General features: G+C 44.0%; 5 protein-coding genes across 5 annotated transcripts; all 5 read right to left on the bottom strand.

Moving 5' to 3' along the window:
* Positions 1-119: 119 nt before the first annotated feature.
* V2V93DRAFT_372398 (SNF2 family N-terminal domain-containing protein) lies at positions 120-3,589 on the bottom strand. The gene is made up of 2 exons (XM_066910736.1): positions 1,801-3,589; positions 120-1,746 (listed from the first exon to the last, which is right to left on the bottom strand). Exons 1-2 carry the CDS (start codon positions 3,449-3,451, stop codon positions 194-196), a joined length of 3,204 nt encoding a protein of 1,067 aa, XP_066764648.1. The 5' UTR covers positions 3,452-3,589; the 3' UTR covers positions 120-193.
* Positions 3,590-3,692: 103 nt separating this feature from the next.
* On the bottom strand, positions 3,693-7,298 carry V2V93DRAFT_372396 (SAC3/GANP/Nin1/mts3/eIF-3 p25 family-domain-containing protein). The gene is made up of 4 exons (XM_066910735.1): positions 6,827-7,298; positions 5,711-6,761; positions 3,982-5,648; positions 3,693-3,925 (listed from the first exon to the last, which is right to left on the bottom strand). The coding sequence occupies exons 1-4, from the start codon at positions 7,106-7,108 to the stop codon at positions 3,782-3,784; spliced, it is 3,144 nt and encodes a 1,047-aa protein (XP_066764647.1). The 5' UTR covers positions 7,109-7,298; the 3' UTR covers positions 3,693-3,781.
* A 53-nt stretch (positions 7,299-7,351) lies between these two features.
* On the bottom strand, positions 7,352-9,287 carry V2V93DRAFT_372394 (uncharacterized protein). Its single transcript, XM_066910734.1, has one exon. The coding sequence runs from the start codon at positions 8,808-8,810 to the stop codon at positions 7,440-7,442; it is 1,371 nt and encodes a 456-aa protein (XP_066764646.1). The 5' UTR covers positions 8,811-9,287; the 3' UTR covers positions 7,352-7,439.
* V2V93DRAFT_337155 (major facilitator superfamily domain-containing protein) lies at positions 9,288-11,745 on the bottom strand. Its single transcript, XM_066907746.1, has 2 exons — positions 11,390-11,745; positions 9,288-11,317 (listed from the first exon to the last, which is right to left on the bottom strand). Exons 1-2 carry the CDS (start codon positions 11,471-11,473, stop codon positions 9,770-9,772), a joined length of 1,632 nt encoding a protein of 543 aa, XP_066764645.1. The 5' UTR covers positions 11,474-11,745; the 3' UTR covers positions 9,288-9,769.
* Positions 11,746-11,817: 72 nt separating this feature from the next.
* On the bottom strand, positions 11,818-13,886 carry V2V93DRAFT_372392 (putative serine esterase-domain-containing protein). Its single transcript, XM_066910733.1, has 4 exons — positions 13,728-13,886; positions 13,323-13,659; positions 13,085-13,231; positions 11,818-13,027 (listed from the first exon to the last, which is right to left on the bottom strand). Exons 1-4 carry the CDS (start codon positions 13,766-13,768, stop codon positions 12,068-12,070), a joined length of 1,485 nt encoding a protein of 494 aa, XP_066764644.1. The 5' UTR covers positions 13,769-13,886; the 3' UTR covers positions 11,818-12,067.
* Positions 13,887-14,679: the final 793 nt, after the last annotated feature.

Below are 14,679 nucleotides of genomic sequence, written 5' to 3'. Positions count from 1 at the left end.
AGAAATTTTTAGACACACAAAAGTCTAAAAATTAGTTGGGTTAGGTTCTATGTGCGGCTGAACCCCCAGCGTATCTTTTTTCTTGCCTAATTTGTGCTTTTCCCAAATTGCCAAAAGTATTTGTTGTAGGGAAATTTATACTCTATATCTGATTGCAACAGTCTCAACGAATACATTATATATATACACATCTTCACTTCTTTTTGAACAATATCTCTTCAACAAGACCCGCATTTTTCTCCTCCGTCTTGGTATCCTGCTCCTCGCCACCGGCACTCACACTAGCATCCAAAGCAAGCTTCGTATTAGCCAGCTGCAAGATTGCCTCCTCTATAGTACCCTTACTGACAAGTCTGACGACTCGTACCTCACGCATCTGTCCTACTCTATGTGCACGGTCTTCGGCTTGCTTGTCGTCGTGCGGATTGAAGCTCATATCAAAAATCACGACGACATTGGCGCATGCAAGGTTGATTCCAAATCCACCCGCCTTGGTAGAAAGTAAGAAACACGTAATATCCTCCTCAGCGTAAAATTTATCAATTAAATCCTGTCGTACTTCCACGGATGTCTGACCATCAAGACGCAAGAATGTCATGTCGAGACCTGAAAGAACTTGCTCAAGAATATCAAGTGTTTGGGTAAACTGAGAGAAAATCAAGATGCGGTCACCATTCGCCTTCATTGGTACAAGCAGCTCTTTTAGCTTCTGCACTTTGCCTGAATTCATCCACTCGTCATTCTGCAATCGGTGGTGATAAATACTCTTAAACTTCGAGCACAAGCCATGCAGCTCGAAATCAGACATAACCTCCATGTCTTCAAATATATATTGCTGGTTTGCATCATAATATCGCTCCTCCTTCATAATCTCTTTCGACATTTTCTTCAACTTGCTTTCATCGTAATATCGTCTGAACAACAGCGGATGAACCGCAGCCTTGCGCAGTCGCATCAGCACATTACTACTGGACCGATCAGCCTTGGTCAATACCTTTCCGGCTTCACGCGCTTCAATCACTCGACGACTAGCCTCAAGCTCAGCCTCATAAATCTCCTTCTGCTCCGGAGATAGCTCGCAATACTCGACAGCGTGATGCTTGCGAGGCAGATGCTTAAGCACCTGGTCTTTCTTTCGTCGTAACACAAATGGCGTCATCATTGTCTTTGCACGCGAAATACGCTGCGCCGAGAGCAAAGCCATGTTACTTGCATCAGTAGTGTCAGTCGTTGTTTTGGCCTTATGCTTAAAGATTCCTGCAAGCTCTTCTTTGCGCTCCTTAAAAAGATGCGGTAAAATAAACGCAAGTAACGAAATCAGCTCTTGCAAGTTGTTTTGCAGCGGCGTTCCAGTAAGCAATAATCTAAAGTTGCTCTTTAACCTCATCAGCTTCTGATATCTCTCAGACTCACTGTTCTTCAGCAAATGCCCTTCGTCGTAAATACAGGTGCTAAACTTGAAACTTCTCAAAAAGCTACAATCAAGCGGAGAACCAGTAGCAAGATTATACGTCGTGACAATAACATCAAACTCCGTATTTGGGTCACTCAACATGGCCCGCAATTCTCCTCGCTCCTTTTGCGCGCCGTAGTATGGCTCCACGACGAGGGTTGGACTGAATCGCTGAAATTCGCGAAGCCAGTTCTCGAGGGTTGAAGACGGAACGACGACAAGATGAGGACCGTCGACACCTATCTCCTTTAGGTGCGAAATGAACGCAATCACTTGACATGTCTTGCCGAGACCTACTCCTGTCAGAACAAACTTATCAGAATGGAAAATGAAAGTGGAATACTTACCCATCTCGTCTGCAAGAATACAGGATAGTTTCTTTTTATACAACAGTGCCAGCCAGTTGATTCCAACCTGCTGATAGCTTTTTAGTTGGACACCTTCGCCCAGTATAGCAGGTTGCTCAGCAAAATATCCTCCGCCAGGGGGCATCTTCTCTTTCTTGCCATCTACATCATCGTCATCCGATCCAGCAATATCAACTATTTCAAGCTCGCCATTCGAACCACGTACATCCACTCCCCAGTTCTTAATCGCGTTCGAAACAGAAAGTCCAAGCTGCTCACATTTATGAATCAACGAATCTACTGCGTCGTAACCAGATAAAGTCTCCAACGCAGTATCAGCAGCTTTATCGCCTACTGTACGTTTAGGTCTGCGTGATTTCTTCTTTGCGGGAGCTCCGGGTTCGGCTTCCGCAACAAGATCAACAAGTCTGACCTGGTAAAGAGAAGAATATGGGCGCTGGTCAATGATGCGCTCTGCCACATCTTCCGGACAGCACGCGACATCAATGATGACTTTTGCAGATTCTTCATTGAAAATTTGTAAAAGCCTTTCTTCTACCACTGAATTGTCTTCCTCAGCAGAGACCTCCATTTCTGAATCCGAGTTTTCAGATATAGCCAGCTCTTCTTCATCACTCTGATCTTGATTGACAAAATCATTCGGCTTTGTAGGTTTAGCGACACCAGTCACCTCAAGATCGTCATCAAGCTCAACGTCAGACGAGAGCTCGATCATCTTTGCAGCGCTAAATTTCTCGCGAATCGATCTACGCGGCTTGACGATATCGCGCTTTGAAGTAGGCACAGGCGAAAGCTCGACGACTTGGTCCTGCGTCACGCTCGTTGGGCTCATAAGAGCTCCCACCCGAAGTTCATCCTGCTGCGAAAGCCAATCCGCCGCATCGTCAAAGTTGCGCTTCAATCTGACGGCAGAAAGCAAGGCCGAGTTTGCAAACGATGGAAATACTTCCTGTAGTCTCGCAATTACTCTTCGTTCCTCGTAGGTGACTTGTTCCGGAGTATCGATGTCAATAGCGACAGGTCTAGCAGGAGCAGGGCCACGCTGCACAGCTCCAATTTTCGTGACTGCCTGACCTTTCCTCGCCAATTGAGGAGGTGTATTCGGTAACGGAACACGTTGATGCAAGGTGCTACTAGAGCTATCAGCCCTGAACTTTGCTGCTAAATTCCGCATCTTACTCTGAGGCGACAGCTCTCCTGAGTTCGTTGGGTGATTAGCAGCTGCGGTGCCGTTCATTTTAGATAACAAGGCATTGGATCTGCTAAAGAGCATTGGAAACGGACTGCTATTGCCAGCAGAATTCGTCCCATTACCACCGGAGCCATTACTGCGTCCATTCACAAGGCTACCATAAAATGAATCGTTAGTGGTATGCGGTCGAGCACCAGCACTTGAGACGGTGTTGGTCTTCACCGGTCCAACACCGTTCAGCGGTGCAGCGCGAGACGACGGACGCATCAGTTTATGAGCGCCACTACCAGAACCACTCTTAAACTCATTACCGCTTCCATTCAAACGAGGTGCAGATTCTGGGGCAGAAGAACTTGAGACAGGGCTGATACCGCTAGCCGTCACCAAAGACGCGTCTGTCTTGCGACGCTTGTTGAAGGGTTCGAAGGGATCTGACATAACTCGAATAGCTCACTTTACTGATTTCGCAAAGCAAATAAACTACAATCAAAAACAATAATAGCAGGAACTCCGGTCCTACAAATTGCTCGCAATCTCTATAGCGAGTACGAATAATGGTGATCCTAAAGATGTCAGTGAGGCTTTGGGAAGAAAGTACCTGCCGCCACCAAAAAAAAAAGTGAGGCGCGTCGCCGCACTACTTCGCGTGTTTTTGCTACAGTCACATAAAATGTAGCCACTCTTTTGCAAATGCTGCTATTTTGCTATATAAATCACATTTAATAACCCCGTAAATATGCTCTTTAACGTACACTCTCAGTAATTTATCTACCGACCTACAGATTTTCCAAGCATCTCTATTGCACTCGACAGATCCGAATCCTTCGCAGATTCAAGCGTAAGCACATACAGTGACGACACAATTCTCTGTCCGTGTTCTACATAACTTGCCAATCCTAACTCCTTTTGCATCTATAGGCAACCGTCAGTTTTCGCGCGCATTCAAAAGAGAGAAAGATTATACATACTTCAGCTGACGAAATTCCTTCAAATGGCCAATAACATACAAGTAACGTAACCCCATAAGAGGAAAACTGCCGCAATCGCCGCAAGGCCTCTTGCAAGGTCTCGCGATCTTTGGAAAGCTTCCCATGCGATGAAAAGGACTCATGACTACCCGACGCTCCGCATAGAAAAATCAAAGCCCCGACATCATCATAAGAATCTGGATTTGCATCCATCGAAGCAAATGTGACATTCACAGATTTTCCCTGTAGATTGTGAATGTACCGATTTCCATCCCATTCAAGCGCTAGCTTTTTACGCATCCACACACCAGCTGGGGAATGCCAATCAGATGTCAATACATTGACGTCCAAAACACCATCCAAGATCCCAGCACTTTCAAAATTTAAATCGACATGCTTTAAAAAAACAGCATCCAAATCAAGTGGTCGCCATAGTTGCTGTACTTCCTCACGCTCCTCATCAATCAATGCAATTCGCTCTGCCTCGCTCAAGTAATTATCAACAGGCATATGCGACGATGACATTCTTTTCTTCTTCGCGGGACGTCCCAGCATCCGAGATGCTTCAAGATATTGCTCGCGCCTTCGTTTCTTCAGATCAGCATTCGCCTTCGCCAACACCGCAGCCATGCTAATTTTTTTCAACGTAGCCTTCAAAAGATACCTTCGTCGCAGCTCTCCCGCCATAGCTTCTTGGCACGCTTGCCACGAATTATCATACACCAACGTCGTAAACAGCTCAGCTGCCAGAGACTCTACCAACCGTGCACGCTCATCCCGCTTGCGCTCTTTCACATACTCTTCGAGAGTCTTGCTAGAAACCTCCTGAACAATTTCCGAAACCACCGATTTGACCATCTCATCCCGCTCTATACGACCAATATTTGCGAATGCATTCCGTAGCATTACGCGATTACGCTCCGCAGTTGCCTTTCTCTGTCGCTCAGCTAATATAGCCGCCTCGTCAGGCTTTTCAGGCGAGTGTCTCTTTTGAGAATCGTTGTGAGTCCTATCATTATCCGTTTCATCGGATGATGTTACTTTTCGCTTGGAACTCGTAGGAGTTGGGCTATCAGCTTGTAACAGCGTAGAAGATGGCTTTAGAAACGTGGGCTGTTTTGCTGAAACAGAGGAAGCTTGGGGGCCAAATGAAAATGCTTTGCCTTGACCAAACGGAGACGGAGAGTTTGCTTGAGCAAAAAAAGGCTGTTGAAACGCTGTTTGCTGACCAGACGAAAATGGCGATGAAGATTGCTGGGAGCTAGAACCATTCTGCTGCTTATCGAATGAGAACGCTGGTTCTATAGAAGCAGGTGCAGACTTCATGCTACTCGATCCATTAGCAAACACGGTGTTATCACTGGCTCCAACTGATTTTGCGCCAAATTTGAAGGCATCAGCAGAAGATGTCTCGGAAGATTTGTTAAACATCCAGCTCGGCGGTTGCTTATCACTCGTCGTCGGCACTGATACGCGTCGCTGAGCAGGGTGACTACCACTGGTGGAGAAAAGGGTCTGAGCCGTATATCCCTCTTGCGAATTTTGGGGATAGACATTCAAATTGTTGCCGTGTAGCAGCTGCGGAACTGATTGATTTTGAAGTTTTGCCTGAACCAAACGTGTCGAGTACGCTTGATGAAACGGAGGTTTAGATAATGCTAATTGATCTGCTCTATGTCAATAACCAGAATTCTATGAGACTAAAAAATCTGCAAACGATAAATCTCACCATTCCAACTTGTAACATCAACACACTCGATGCCATCTTCGACTCTGCAATTAATCTCAAAATGGTTACAAATCTCATACAACTCAGCTGTATCATTACAGCCGAGCATTTCAACAAGGTTCGCAGCAATATATGGTTTTCCTCGTTTATGATATCCAGAAGACATTGACCGTAATGCCCACATTCTGATATCGTTGAAATGGACTTCGGCTAAACATGCAAAGAGAAACGGCACACTAGGACTTTTGATAAGCTTGAAAAATCTGACAAATAAATTCTGCGCATTCTCAACGTTAGTGTGCCCGCGTTCAACAATATTGTTTTGCTGGATCATAGACCGAAGTTCTAATGCAAGCTGGATTCTACTATCGAGAAATACAGCGCGTGGTAAATCTTGAACCTGTCGATCAAGATCTGGATCGCGCAACAAGCTCAGCAATCTATACGCCTGAAACTCCGCCTCGTTTGGAGCCTGCGCGCCTCTCCTTCTCAAGTCGCCGTAGAACTCAGATAGGGTCTGCAGCGACTTGTTGAATTGTTCAAGTTCTTGCTGTCGTGCTGTCTCAATACGGTCGCCGGCAAGGCTATGCAAAGCAAAGATGTGAATACGTGCAATACGCTCGTTGCAATCGATAGCTTCGTATCCAGAGTAATTCTGATAGGTAAAATCCTGACGGATCGAACGTGTTCGATCCCAGAGAAATGCATGAGAGTCTGGTAATTGAGGAACAATATTATCGATCAGATACGTAAGCGTATGCTGCAAAATCCCAGGAGGTCGCACATCCGAAGGCAAAGGTGGTGGCTGTCCGGCCGCTGGTCTCGAGAATTCTTTGACTGCTAGATTCTTATCAATATTCCCATCTGCTCCTCGCTCGTACGATTTCACGAGATTTCCTGCTGATCTTCGGACGCGTTCAAATACTGGACACATTTCCATACAGGTACCCACAAATACAATAGCGTCTGTGAGAGACTTTTGTGTGTCTGGCCGATCAACTAGACCACGATTCTCCATCTCTGTTCGCTCTTTTTCGCGAAGCGCTTGCAGCTGCATCAGTAAGGATTAGTATACAATTAAGACATGACAGTTAAGCACTGAGTTATCATTCCAACCTTTTCATATAAAGTCTGCAAATCACCAGCCCAGGTAGCTTCATATTCGCTCATCAAAGCCTGATTTTTCGCATCCCAGCCATCATCAACTTGACTACCACCGCCATTCCCCTTTGCGTTTCGTTTCTTAACCTGTACTTTACCCGCTTGACCATTCTGAAAAACGTTAATATTACTAAACGCAGACTGACCGGCGTTCGTCGAATTATTTTGGCGACGACTTCGAGACTGGTGCGGAGGCGTGCCTGACGGGCGTGCGAACTGGAACTGGTTCGTCGCCATTGCGATGTTGACGCCCTCCCTGATTGCGGATACCACTCTCTGATAATGTAATAAAAAATTGAAGATTCCACAGATTCTATATCAATTTCATGCCTTGTTTGCTGACTGTGTTTGTATACAGATCAGAATTGAACTACGGATCAAAGCACCTCTTAAAGCCCTAACCCAATAACAATGATTGATGTTTTTAATGTTTTTCAGTTTCTTTTTTGTTTAATTTACGGTCTTATATCCGTCTATGATCGTAGATTATAATATTTCATTTAGAACAGAAATCAGTTGATTAGTAGCAAAGAATAATACGCACAGCACAGTAATAACATCCACCCAATCACAAAAGCAAGCTAAGTCGCCGCCTAATCTTCCCCACCACCGATACATTCGAACTCTGTCTCGAGACAGATCTTGCGGTCGCTGTCCTTGACCCAAGGGTAGCTAGCAGAGAAGAAGTCTGCGCGTGAAATGGGGTATTTTCTGAACGACTCAAGTGAGAGTTAGAGACATTTGCAGTTGTCTCTGAGAGACGGCCATATGACTTTTGTTTCCCCGTCAATTTTCGCGACCAGCTTGGTACAAACGAGTATCTTTTCCGACTCCACACCTCGCCAAATTCAAAACTGAAATGGCTTGAGTCTCTATTCTCGTCAGGCTCTCGGTCAGTCTTAATCGTGGATGATGGAGCAAGTGCCGTGACAGAGACAGGATCTGAAGCTGGTGTAATCTTTAGCGCCGAGTCAGAGTCACAGATTCTTGTTGCAGCGTCATGCTTTGATGAATGGCTTCGACCGGCAAAGGTATCATTTGTGCAAGAATTGGTGCGAGATGATGCGGTTAGTCTAGCTACTCCTTCATCATTTCTCGCACTAGTAAACCACAGATTAAAAGCGTCATCAAATCTTAAACTACAGCTCTCAGACGATACATCCTCGAATAACTCTCCATGCTCTTGACTAGCAGACAGAAAAAGAGAATTCATCTCAGCTACAACCTCATGCCAATTTGCAAGTACAGTACTCCCGACCTCGGGTGCCTGCATACAAATGCCTTCTTCATCGGCCAAAAGCTCGCGATAAGTCGACTGATTTTCCATGCACTGCGCTAGCACAAGTGGTCGATACACAGACTGATATTGTTCACGAACCGGTGCGAAATTAGTATTGAGACGGCGACGCAATGTGAGAGCTTGCGCTCGAGAGACTGATCTCGGCGTTATATTTTCCTGATCTCGCATGCTAAGAATAGGTGCCGTAAAACTATCTGAAATATCGTAATTACTATTATCATTCAAATCAATAGGGTCAAATTGCGGCAATGGCGGCAACTCAGCCTTGCCCTTTACTTTCGTCAAACCAGCCAATAGACTGGATTTTTCCCCGCCATCAAAAGCAAAATCAAAAGAATCTCCCAAAGATACACTTAATAACGAATACTGACTAAGATCATCTTCTTCGCGCACAGTACGCAGTCTGTCTCGCGCGTGCTCTTTTTCTGTGACAATCGAAGCAAGCGCCAGCGACGCCGTAGATCGTACAATTTCCGTATTACTGACGCCAATCTCATCGCGGCTAAGAAACGTTGTAACCTGGTCATTATCGCTGATAAGTGAGGTAAACGACGCGTCTGCGTCTAAGGAAAGCCGAAGCTCAGCTGCCGGTTGCCGGACGGCATATATCGTAGCAACCGGAACTCTCAGCACTAGCATTCACAAAATTAGCACTGGCTCTTCTTATAGAGGTTATTATTCCAAAAATATATTCATATTTTGCAAGCAAAATAATATATCGTACTGCAATCAGATTCATCGTCATAGTCCTCCATCACAGGTCTATTGGTCTCGAAACCTTCAAATAACTCAAGTTTCTCGTTATCATCAAGAAGATTATTCAAACAGCTATCATGTAATTCTAAAGATAAAAAAATGTCTGAAAATATTTGAAATTCATCGTTTTGATGTTGCGTATACTCGATTAGCGAAGTGAGTCGAGTACTTAGTAACGCGGCATTGAAGTCTCGCTCAGGTGTCTCTGCAAAAACAGTATCCATATCTAGCTGACCACTGAAAGAAAAAAATTACAGTAATTTCTAGAATCTGGATAGGCTGCTGAAAATGTAATATATTGCGGTACGGAGAGATATATACTATGTTTTGAGAAGAGTGCACTAGAAAATGCTCTCAGCTTGTTCCAAGTCCCACTTTAGTAGCTTGATACCAACATCCAATATCTACTCTTCCCTATTTCACAGTAAAAATTCACATTTACTTGAACTTTGTAGTTACAATCTCAGCCCAGATAAAAAGATATTAGATATAATCATAGATCCATTTTCTATCAATATGAAACAAAGAAAACAAAAATACATGCCGATGCCAAAAACATTATCAAAACGACAAACATAAGAATGTTTCAAAAACAATCAAAATATAAGCAAGTCAGTCATTCCAAAGTCATCCATTCCCGCCAAAATACAACAAAAATCATGAAAACGATAAACAACCCCACAACTAGTTCAATCATGCTAGAAATCAACACAACCAACACCGCACATCATCAGAAATAACTCATTACACCCAACATTGGAAATAGAAAAAAAAGAAAAAAAAAAAAAAAAAAAGAAACCACCGACTCTACACCTCAACTATCAATCAATGCATATTATAACTCACAAAGATTCCATAGGAACAACAGAATATCCCCACACTTCCTCAAACGTTAACTTTCCCTTGGTCTCCGGCACGTACTTGAATGTTAATAAGAAGTAAAACAGCGCGATGCCAAAAAGTATCAAAAAGACATATCCTCCAATAGCAGCATTCACAATCGGGAATAGATACGCAATGAAAAATACGGAAATCCAGTTGCAGATAAATCCCGTACTTTGCGCGACACCGACTGAGCTCGCCTCTGTGAGTTCTGGTACGATAAGAAAAGGAATCGGGCCTAGGCCTACAGAGAAAAATGCGACGAAGACGGTGGCGGCAATTCCAGAAAGAATAGTGACGTTCTTGAGAATGCCAAATGCGAGACAGAATGCAGAAAGACACATTCCTCCGATAGAAGTGAGCAAGAGGGGGCGACGACCGACACGATCAACAAAAGGAGCAACACCAAGATTGACAAGACAATTGAGCAGCGAGATGAGGACATTAACAAGGACGGCACCGTTGGGAAACAGCCCAGATAAGATAGTGACGCCGTAAAAGATCATAGTGTTGATACCGCACAACTGCTGCGCTGTCAAGATGCCAATAACGCAAATCATTGGTCGTCGAAAAATTGGCGACGTCAAAAACTCTTTGTATGAGATTTTGTAGAAATCCTTGGGCCGGTTAGAATCGACTGAGCGGAGCGTACCTTCTTCGGAGGAGTTCAACTCTGAAAGTGAGTCCTTGATAACTCCAATTTCTTCAACAACTTGCTGCGGCGTAATCTGCGCAACAGAATCAGCATCATCGTCAGCGACTTCAGATAATGTAGACTCTGAAGACGATCCCGACATGCGTGTCTCGACAACTTTGATAGGATCAAGCTGATGATCTTTCCAACTCTCAATCAGCTCATCAATCTCGAGAATCTCAGCCGCAACTTCCGGACCATCAGTTAACCCCCGGAGTTTGATCAGCGACACACGAGCGTCATGAGCACGATTCCGTAATGTCAGCCATTTAGGCGACTCGACGCAAAACGGAATAAGCAGCAAATTCATCAACCCAAACATGCCACCAATCGACAGAATAATTCGCCAGCCAGTAAACGACGACAAAAAAATCCCAAAGACCTGGGCGCTAAGAATTCCAATATTTACAAACTCTTGCGTCATAGCTCCAATAAAACCAGTCATCTTTGGCGGACTGATCTCATTCAAATACATTGGCGTAACTATCAAACTTGCACCTGCGCCCAAACCGGCTAATAATCTTCCCAGCATCAGTAGTCCAAAGTTTGTAGATACAGCCATAACGGCCGGTCCGATAATAAATCCAGCGCAGTTGATCATCGTCAGTCCACGTCGTCCGAATCTATCTGCTCCGCGACCACCCATCGTGGCGCCAATGAATCCACCAACACTGAACATGGAATTGACAAGACCAATTTTGTTGGCATCCATAGGAATACAGTCAACTAGAGCGCTAGTACTGTACGGACCTTCAAAATCATCTCGATATTTGATCTGACATGAAATATATGCTTCAGGAGCGTTTAGCTCAGACTAAATCTCACACGCGTCAGCACTCTTCTATTTGCTTTCGAAACAAGTTCGCAAAACAAAATGCAAACTCACCAAATGATATCCAAATTGCAAAGCACCTAAGCAGATCACAGCAACATGAAACACCAACCTGGCCGTAACCTGCGATTTACCCATCTCTCACTTTCGTTCGACCGATAAGCCCACCGTACACACAAATAGTAGACTATCTCGTTGGAGATAAAAAAAAATTTCAGCACCTCAATAGCAAGCAGCCCGTACTCCTCATTAAACAGCAACAGCAGGTCAATGTGTCGCAAGCAAGAACACTTCAATTAAAGGAGATGTTTTTATGGTAAGAATCGTGTCTAGTCTGAGGGCAAGATAGCGAATGTCGTGACACAAAACCCTCGCTCAACAAGCACAGACCGCGGACACCGTCGAGCGATAAGATTCGAGCTCGAGTCATTTTGGTTTTTTTTAAAGTTGCTAATGCCTGGTCTTTGCTAAGGAGAAACTACTTTGATGGAAATCAGCAAAATTTCAATTCAAACCAAATAGTATTCCAAATTTCAACTTAAACCCAGAAAAAGGTAATTTCACACACAAAACAAAACGAGTAAAATAAAATAAAACAAACGCCGACATCCAGCCGGACTGTACCCTTTACAAATTCGTAAGAGCTCTAGAGCACAGTTACCAGATCAACCAGACTCTTGAGTACTCCAATATTCACCTTATCCTCGTTTGAATGCAAGTTTTGATGAGAATTTACATATGCAAAACTTCACTAAGCCAATGGCGAATAACAACTTGTCCCTCCTCCATTCCCTTCCAATCTAAATGACGCACAATAACAGCCGCATGCGCAGCCTTGGTCTTTGTGATATGCACAGGAAACTTCTTCCACGGAACAGAATTAAGCGACTGGATCATTTTCGCCTGTAAATCGGTAATCTCCAACGGGGGTACATGGTAATAATTCTTCTCATCAAAGGTACCCGCCGTCGTCTGATTATCCGACATGATATCATCAACGTGCGCATGTGACATGCTGTACGGGATAAAATCTCCTAAAACTGTATCGACGACGTCTTCGATCTGCTCGTCAATATGGAGTAAACGAAACTCGTCCATTCCATATCGACCTTTACGGTTAGAATGGAACTCGCGAAGACGACGCGATGAATAGAAGGTTTGAATTGCGGCCGAAATGAAGTACGCGAGTACATAAAAAGGCGAAATCAAAAAGATATTAATGATTGCCATAAACAGCGTCGGAAGAATACTCACACCGGCGCGCAAACCAGATACACCGGACATTAGTCTCATTTCCGGATCCTGGGTGTGCAAAATAGGAGAAATCGGATTAGACACATCAATCAAAGTAGGCTCGTATCCTGGAAGATAATTCAGCGAAATATTGCGGAGATCGAGAAACACATCCGTATGCGAGATACCGGCGGTAAACCAAGATGTACGGCGATCATTAACGATATTAGCATACAGCGCATGATTAGAGAACAACATGAGTGCGTGATAAAAGATCGAGGATTTGTCTGCTAAAATAGACATTAGCGGTTTGCCAGAGGTGGAAAACTTGTCAATCTGAAAAAGCTGACGGCCTGTCGCAGAGAAAGTTCTCGGGATGCACGTGTTAAAAATTGTTGTTGGAAGGCCCTTGCCCGGCGCTCTGACTCCGATATGAGGGGTACAAAACGTGGTAAAATTCTAAACAAAGACGGTTAGAACTTTTATAATTAGTACAAATTATAGTTGTACACATACCACAGGAGTAACTCTCTTGAATACACCGCGCTGGTAGAGCATGCCGATGGCATAGCGCGCCATAAGCCCGCCAAGAGAGTAGCCAGTAATAGAGATCTTGTTGATCCGAATACCCTGTCTCTCATAATTATCAAGTGCATCCTCAATCTAAAAACATTAAGAAAAGGGTTAACACAGTTAATGAGATAGAAAAGAGAGAAAAAATAATTGCAATAGAAAAGGGTAAGTAGAAACACACCTCCCGAGTTACTTTTTCGCCACACATGTCAATACCATCATACGTCTGATAGCCTTCGTTACTGCGCGTGACCAGCAAGTACGGCTTCCGATATTTGCTATTCTTCGCTAACTTGCCCGATTCACGAAGTTTCTGAATAAGCGATTCGAGATCTTCCTTTTCAGGATCAGATTCGGCTCGTGCGAGACTCTCTCCAGTCAACGAAACATACGCTTCTGCCCGTTGCTTTCCGCCGACTACCTTGCTGTTATCGACAAGATCGGCGAGATCGTCATAGGTGTAATATTGGTCGATTGCGCGACAGATGTAATCAAAATGCGAGACATTTCCCCAAAGCCTATATAATCAGAAACATATTAGTTGGGCGAACGTAGATCGGAGTCGGGAGAGAAAGAGAGTACGTGCCCATGGATGAGAACGAGAAGATGATCAGAGTGATATTCCATTCAGATACGGCAGAGGCGCGTATTATAAAAAAGTCTTTCCTTACAAAAAAAAAATATGAGATGAAAAGAAGGGAGACAACCTAGAAACTAAAGGTAAGGAGGGAGGGAAAGGAAAAAGACTAGAGAATCGGAAGAGAAAGAGGAAGGACGACGACGCGCGATAACAATGCGACGTAGCTCAATATTCCTGCTTTACAGCCCTAAATATCGCATGTTTTTACAATTATTCAAGATTTCGGACTTTGCCGTGCAGGACCAGACCGGCGGCAAGAGAATCGAGAGCGCGAGAAAGGACCAACACAACAGTAGAGCACAGTAAACCAAAGAAAGTAGCAATTATTTTTGAATATATAAAGCACACTAGAGATTTACAAAAGAGGAAGGTATAATTGACTGTGTAGCCGCAGGTGGACGGTGACGTAAGTGGGACTTGACTCAGACTCTTATCAGAGCTTTAAAGAAAAGAACAAGCGCCTTATGCGCCTCGCTTCGGTTAGTCCGAACAGCCATGAATCTTCCCTTCCTCGGCCTTTCTACTCACATTCATCAGACTATTTTCGGATTTGACATGAAAGTTGTCTCATCATACCAAATATACCATTCCATAGTCAACCCTCTCAAACCTGCGCTTACCGTTCAAAGATCTAGATTTACTTCATTAATGGATCTACGACTGTTAAACCAACCTTAATTTAAACGTGACAGCCACGCTAGTGGCCTGGTTCTGTGACCGTCTCAACAACCTACCCACTTTTCAAATTTCTTTCTTCAAAACAAAAGATCAATTATTCTACCGGAAAAAAACGCAAGCTATCTGCAAAAAGCAAAAAATTAAAAGCAAAAAGCAAAAAGCAAAAAGCAACAAGCAAAGGAAAGAGCAAAGCAAAAGCAAAAGCAACAAGCAAGATATC

The sequence above is a fragment of the Kockiozyma suomiensis genome (genome assembly GCF_038497685.1).
Source record: "Kockiozyma suomiensis strain NRRL Y-17356 unplaced genomic scaffold V2V93scaffold_10, whole genome shotgun sequence".
NCBI classification, from domain to species: Eukaryota; Fungi; Ascomycota; class Lipomycetes; order Lipomycetales; family Lipomycetaceae; genus Kockiozyma; species Kockiozyma suomiensis.
Note: the sequence above shows the minus strand (reverse complement) of the source record. Positions and strands in the feature narration are given on the sequence as shown.

Bases quoted from the DNA above. Each gene is read 5' to 3' on its own strand.
- V2V93DRAFT_372392 (XM_066910733.1), bottom strand. From the start codon at position 13,768: ATGGAATATCACTCTGATCATCTTCTCGTTCTCATCCATGG. The intron at 13,232-13,322 runs GTGTGTTTCTAC...TAATGTTTTTAG, and splicing joins GCGAAAAAGTAACTCGGGAG to ATTGAGGATGCACTTGATAA. The intron at 13,028-13,084 runs GTATGTGTACAA...GTCTTTGTTTAG, and splicing joins TCAAGAGAGTTACTCCTGTG to AATTTTACCACGTTTTGTAC.
- V2V93DRAFT_372398 (XM_066910736.1), bottom strand. From the start codon at position 3,451: ATGTCAGATCCCTTCGAACCCTTCAACAAGCGTCGCAAGACAGACGCG. The intron at 1,747-1,800 runs GTAAGTATTCCA...TGACAGGAGTAG, and splicing joins TATTCTTGCAGACGAGATGG to GTCTCGGCAAGACATGTCAA.
- V2V93DRAFT_372394 (XM_066910734.1), bottom strand. From the start codon at position 8,810: ATGCTAGTGCTGAGAGTTCCGGTTGCTACGATATATGCCGTCCGGCAA.
- V2V93DRAFT_372396 (XM_066910735.1), bottom strand. From the start codon at position 7,108: ATGGCGACGAACCAGTTCCAGTTCGCACGCCCGTCAGGCACGCCTCCG. The intron at 5,649-5,710 runs GTGAGATTTATC...GACATAGAGCAG, and splicing joins TGATGTTACAAGTTGGAATG to ATCAATTAGCATTATCTAAA. The intron at 3,926-3,981 runs GTATGTATAATC...GGTTGCCTATAG, and splicing joins AAGGAATTTCGTCAGCTGAA to ATGCAAAAGGAGTTAGGATT.
- V2V93DRAFT_337155 (XM_066907746.1), bottom strand. From the start codon at position 11,473: ATGGGTAAATCGCAGGTTACGGCCAGGTTGGTGTTTCATGTTGCTGTG. The intron at 11,318-11,389 runs GTGAGTTTGCAT...TGTGAGATTTAG, and splicing joins TGCAATTTGGATATCATTTG to TCTGAGCTAAACGCTCCTGA.